Source organism: Sardina pilchardus, chromosome 24, assembly GCF_963854185.1.
Source record: "Sardina pilchardus chromosome 24, fSarPil1.1, whole genome shotgun sequence".
In the NCBI taxonomy this organism is placed as follows: Eukaryota; Metazoa; Chordata; class Actinopteri; order Clupeiformes; family Clupeidae; genus Sardina; species Sardina pilchardus.
The window spans coordinates 312,501-318,626 of NC_085017.1; the positions used below are offsets into that span (position 1 = coordinate 312,501).

At 45.3% G+C, this 6,126-nt stretch overlaps 1 protein-coding gene across 4 annotated transcripts in view; it reads right to left on the bottom strand.

Moving 5' to 3' along the window:
- kat2b (K(lysine) acetyltransferase 2B) overlaps nt 1–5,807 on the bottom strand; it is a 14,021-nt gene extending 8,214 nt beyond the window's left edge. For 2 of the 4 annotated variants that reach the window (XM_062528799.1, XM_062528798.1), the window contains exons 1-6: nt 5,300–5,805; nt 4,064–4,202; nt 3,643–3,788; nt 3,338–3,424; nt 2,195–2,376; nt 52–243 (exon numbers count right to left, since the gene is read on the bottom strand). In XM_062528799.1, the coding sequence (XP_062384783.1) occupies nt 52–243; nt 2,195–2,376; nt 3,338–3,424; nt 3,643–3,788; nt 4,064–4,202; nt 5,300–5,500 (947 nt within the window). In that variant the 5' untranslated portion in view covers nt 5,501–5,805. Of the gene's footprint in view, nt 1–51; nt 244–2,194; nt 2,377–3,337; nt 3,425–3,642; nt 3,789–4,063; nt 4,203–5,299 lie in introns of all 4 variants that reach the window. The other 2 variants (XM_062528797.1, XM_062528796.1) reach the window with 2 other exon arrangements.
- Between the last annotated feature and the right edge of the window lie 319 nt (nt 5,808–6,126).

The following is a 6,126-nucleotide window of genomic DNA, read 5'->3' on the forward strand; positions in this document are numbered from 1 at the left end:
TGTGTGTGTGTGTGTGTGTGTGTGTGTGTGTCTGTCTGTGTGTGTACTCACTTTGGGAAGTGTGTAAGGATGAGTGTGCGTTTCTCTGGGGGCAGTTTGTCCTTCTCGTGACGCGCCTGCTGCAAGAGCTGCTTCCTCATGACGGTGAAGACTGAGCGCAACAGCGTCCGGCCAAACACCTGAGTCGCCTCGTAGCGCGGCAGGCTGTCACAGAACTGAGGGACGTTACAGTAGCACAGCCACCTGTCGAAAACACACACACACACACACACACACACAGACACACACACACACACACACACACACACACACACACACACACACATACATACACACACATACACACACACACACACAGAGCACATACAGACAGAACACACACACGTAGACCACACACCGAGCACACCCACACCCACACACACACAGCACACCACAAACATACACTAAGGGGTGAGGACAGAAACACAGGAATGAGCCTTGAGATTTGACACACAACCTTACAAACATGCAATATGGGACATACATTGTGTAAGCCAGTGTTTTTCAACCTTTTTTTTACATTTTAAACAAATCCAGCAGCACACCACTGACCTAAAACTGTAGCTTAATACATCAAAAATAATGACAATTTAGTCTCTCCCTTTGTATACAGCTCAGTATACAAATACAAATATACTAATACATTTTTCCTTGTCAAGCAGGCCTTTCCATCGCTGTTTTACATACATTTTCACACATAGATATTAGAAAGCTAGATACCACATTGTCCATCGAGTTCTATTACTGTAAGTGGCATAGGCTACGTGAACGCAGCTACTACTACTACTGCCACCCACTGACATGAGAGAGTATTCATTTACTGAACAAGTCACACTCAACAAGGCACAGATGCTCAACAACAGCATAGCCTACTATTTTGCAACAACTAAATAATGCATGTTTTTGGACCGATAAGTTGGACTTGGACAGTTTCCCACGGCACACTTGATGATCTCTCACAGGTCAACTTCCCTGATCCAGAATAGCACAGCATGATAAAGCATGATAAACTTCAAGGTACTTCGAGATCTTCAAGGTACTTTGCACAGTGGCCAAATTACCACCTCCAACGTGCATCATCTTTCTGATAACCGATAACCGTCATGTCGTCCATTACAAAACACATTGTACTCAATATTCAGAGACACATAGAGACATAGAGGCATAGAGACATATTCTGCAGAGACACATATATACACACACATTGTATTGTATACATACTGTATACTATACTCTGGGTTCTGTAAAGCACCTTTAGACAATTTCAAATGTTTGGAATTTAACTAAATAGAATATGTACATACATAACAGCACACACATACAAACACATAAACACACATAGACACACAGACATACAAGTAAGTGCACATAAACCATATGTGCACACACCTTCACTCGAAACCACTGTACCATCATGTGACCCTTAATGTAACCACCAGGATTGCACGTGTTGTGATCAGTTTGTAGCAGACATACAGGCAGCTATCAAAGGGGAATGTTTACGTTTGGAAAGCAGTTTGTTAGTCGAAGGCTATGATACTACCATGAGCCAAACAATGTTAGCATTACATAGACTGCCATTCATTTTAGTATCATTTTGACATCAAATAACTTTACATCTGAAGCTTTTTATGTCAATATGTGACCATTGTTATTTTCCAGAGAAATACAATACTGTATGACTGGCAGCGTAACCTCTTCTGTTTTTTATGGCCCCATAATAATAAACATTTCTCTAAAACTATGCTTAAAATGATGTCATGAGCATGCGACTTTCGGTCACACAGGAGAGAAGTACAGTAGCTGTGTTTTCTGAATAAGAAGCTTGAAGGTAATCTCAGACAGAGCCCATGGGAAAGCCATAGAGGAAAGCATCCAAAAGAAAGAAAGAGTGGAATTGGCACTATGTCTCTGAACATAACACCTAGCAAAACCTGCACACCAACTAAAAGCACCCTACACATTCTGAGTGTTCTAGGCACGGCTACCAGATGAGTTTCCATGTTCTTGTCCGTTCATTGCTCAACATCACATGAATGTCACCAAACTGAGCTTGAGGCTCGCGCTGTGCAAACAATGCCCAACAGGAAACTAAATCAACTTCACTTCTCCCCAGTGGCTCTGTCCCATTTGTTATACTGGTTATGGCGGCTACCTGGTGTAGTTGACCTTGTAGCTGGCCGCATCATCCGTAGGTGCCCGCTGTCGCCTCTGGGAGGGAGTCTCAAGCTGCCAGTAATTGATCTGGTTCAGGAACATCTTGGCCAGCTCCACGATGGTCTGGCGTTCTCGTGAGGGCAGGTGGCTGAACTTGTATTGCACAAAGTTATTCACCCCCTGTGGAGGAGAACAGGACAACACACACAAACACACACACACACACACACACACAAATGCATAGATTCGCATACACAGACACACAAACACACAGACACAGTACACACATGCACACACATACACACAAACACAGACATACATACACAAAAGTAAGGAATGTGATACTCAAAAAAAACAGCTGTTGGTCTAATTTTTGTTAAAATGTTGTTTTCACGTTTTCGCATAATTCGTCAGTATACAGTCTACGGTTTCACATCGTGAACAAATTTCACGGAAAAACATACGTTTTGACTGTTCAACACGGTGAAGATTCAACACATTAGCAGTCATTCCCGTTGTCCACGCCGCTTAAAAAGGTGATTTCTCAGCTTCTGGCATATCGTGCCGGGAGAACCATGTCAACTTTGGATGCGGTTATCTTAGTGATAGTTTTTATAATACCCTCGATATACTGTACATATGTACATTGTGGGGCAGCCGTGGCCTACTGGTTAGCCCGACCAGTCCACGGCTAAAGTGCCCTTGAGCAAGGCACCTAACCCCTCACTGTGTGTTCACTGTGTGCTGTGTGTGTTCACTAATTCGGTTAAATTGGGTTAAATGCAGAGAACGAATTTCCCTCACGGGATCAAAAAAGGATATATACTTATAGTTGGAAAGCTTTAGTTTATGGCCGTTCATGTGAGCACAACAACTTAATTTAGCAAATTTTACCAAAGCAACTGGTTTCGCTTTGTAGGGTCACATTTAGAATGATTATAAGTAGGTGGGAGTGTGGAACATCCGCTTCTGTACGTGTCAACCAAAAATCACATTTATGTTACTCTGTCTAATATAAAAGGTGCATGTATGAATACAACATAATGAATTTGAATATTTTCCTGTCTATTACAAGAGCAAATCCTGCCTTTCAAGGAGGGAAAATAAAGGACCCCCATTGTTGGGGTGTGTTGGTGTTGACCTGTTCAATGCTGGGCTTCTCAAATGGGGGGCTTTCCAGGGCTTCTACTGTTGGCATTCCCATCTGCAAAATAGATTTCTTCAGGAGCTGCAAAACACACACACACACACACACACACACACACACACACACACACACACACACACACACACACACACACACACATCCAGACACACAAACACACACACACAAACACACAGGCTATTAGAAAAGAATAACATGAAAACACAAAAAAGCAATTTACAGTGAGAGCACACAGCTGAGTGAGCAGGCTAATGGTGTCGATGGGTGGGACCGGGCCTTACCTTGAAGAGGGAGAAGTAGACCTGCTTGGTGTCAGGGTCCTCTTCCTTGTGCACGCAGTTGTACAGGTACTCCACGTCCAACGCGATGCCCAAGAGCCTGTTCACCTCCTCCTCTGACACGTGCTGCAGGTGAGTCACATGATCACCTGGTCCGTCACAAGAAAAAACGTGTCCATCAGGGTTACATTTAAAAACAGACTAATACAGAGACACACACACACACTGCCATGCCTGACACATCCAAATAAATCCAAATAAATCTACAACGGTATGGAGATACAGTCCGCATGTGTGTGTGTGTGTGTGTGTGTGTGTTTGTATGTGGTTGTGTACACGTCTGTATGTGTAAGTGCGTTCCTGCATCTCTCTGTGTGTGTGTGTGTGTGTGTGTGTGTGTGTGTGTGTGTGTGTGTGTACTCACTGAGGGCGTGGCTGCAGCTCCGACAGGGCTCCATCAGGTTGACCATCACCAGCTGCTCTGCCCGAGGTGGGGTGGGTGGTGGGGGGGTGGGGGGAGGATTCTGGCTCTTCCACCCGTTACATTTACATGCTCCCTCTGCCTGGTCACAGATACACACATATCAGCTTGTGCACCTGAAACCTAACTGCTCACCTTGGACACCTAGAGTGGCCTACAGTATTGGCATTACAGGTGATGGTAGTATGCTTAAGGGACTGGGCTAGCGTGCAGTAGCCTAAAAAAGGTGTGAGTTCAATTGTCGGCTTCCACCGTTGTACTCTTGAGAAAGGCACTTAAACCCTAACACATTCACATGAAATATATAGTTTTGATAAAAAGAAAAAAAGTCAGGACAAACACAAGATAATTCTAAACTTTGCAAAGAAGGAAGCGGCAATGGCTGTTCAGAAATAAAGCTATTATTATTATTATTATCATTATTATTTTCTAAACGTTAATTAAATTAGTTTTTAATGCATATTTAAATTATGTCTATAGCTGACGGTGCTATTCGAGTAAGTCTATCAGCTGGGAGTATTCTGGCCTCCAATTATCAACAACATCGCGGCGCGGTGGCGCGCTCGGACCGCGGGAGCGCGCACGGGGGCGCAGCAGCTAGCCCCGCCCCCCAGCAGCTGTCACCCTGTCATAACAAAGACGCTGTTCTGGGCTGGCCGAACTATGGAATCGACAAACAATCTCACGTCTCACAACAAACCCATACGTCAAAACACACACACACACGTACACCCACACAAATAAACCGACACACAGTCACTTTTCGCCCCGTGTCTGGCCATGGCTGTCGTTCACAGCTCAGCGTCCTGTTGCTAGTGTAGGCTACTCACTCCAAGATATTCAAAACACTGGACTTGACAATCCGCCAAGTATGTGTGTTTACGTCTTCCCTGGAATACGCAGCTGCAAAGTTCCCTTTTGCACATCGCGTAGGGCTAAATATTCCATATTCTGCATTATAATGCCTCGTTGTCTACTGTTAAACTTCAAAGCTGGTCAAATGAGGCAATATTAAAATGCGGGAAATAAAAACACCAGCTATGGCCCCTTATGCTGTGCTTGCAAAATGAAGCGCTTGTCAGCAAGGCACAGGCACCAAAACCAAAACTAACTCATGAGCTAACGCCACAGACGGAGAGACAGAAAGGTTGGACGGGGAGACAGGTAGGCACGGGATACCTTGCAAGAAGAATACACTCCCAGTTTCTCCAGTTTCTTCGGTCGCGGGGAGGCGCGGAGCTGCGCCTTCTTGACGGCGATACGTGCAGATCCGACCGCGGAGCCCGAACACTCCGTTCCCCCGGCTCCAGGCGCTGCCGGGGCCGAACCCGAGGCTCCGACGGCAGGGGAACCCTGCGGGACCCCTGCACTTTCCGACATCCCGGGGAGCCGGCCCGAACAGGACCCGCCAGCCGAATCTTCGACGCTCTCTCGGGCACACACAGCCGTTTTCCACTTCTCAACAGCGGGATTCAGACATGGCGATCATCCCTTTTTTTCTTTCATTTGACATTGTAAGTCCGTCTCTTCTCCGCTAGGGGACACAAATGAATATTCCTCTATGAATCGGTAGGGTCACAAAAATGCACTCATTCGTTAACAAAATTTCAAGGTCAAACCGGATCCTGCAGAGAAGAAGGAGTTAGATAGGCCCAATACTACCGCTGCCAGCTAGACAGGGCGCTTCCGACGTGCAATTACTGCATTAACAGAGTTGAATTATCAGCCAACGTTACTGATTGTGAGACAGCTATTTGTGTGTGTGTGTGTGTGTGTGTCTGTTGCGAGGGGGTGGAGACCTGATTATTACGATTTCATAATTGAGTAATAGCTAGGCCATAAGGCCTTAAGATAAAATAATTTGCTGGTTTGCGGTCAAGTAGGCCCGTACTGTAGGCTACGCTCCGTGAAAATGTTCTGTTCAGTTTATTTAGCCTATAGGCTACCATAGTTTCGTCATCCTTCTCTCCCGGTGTAGCTGCTGTGTGTGTGGAATAGACAACAAA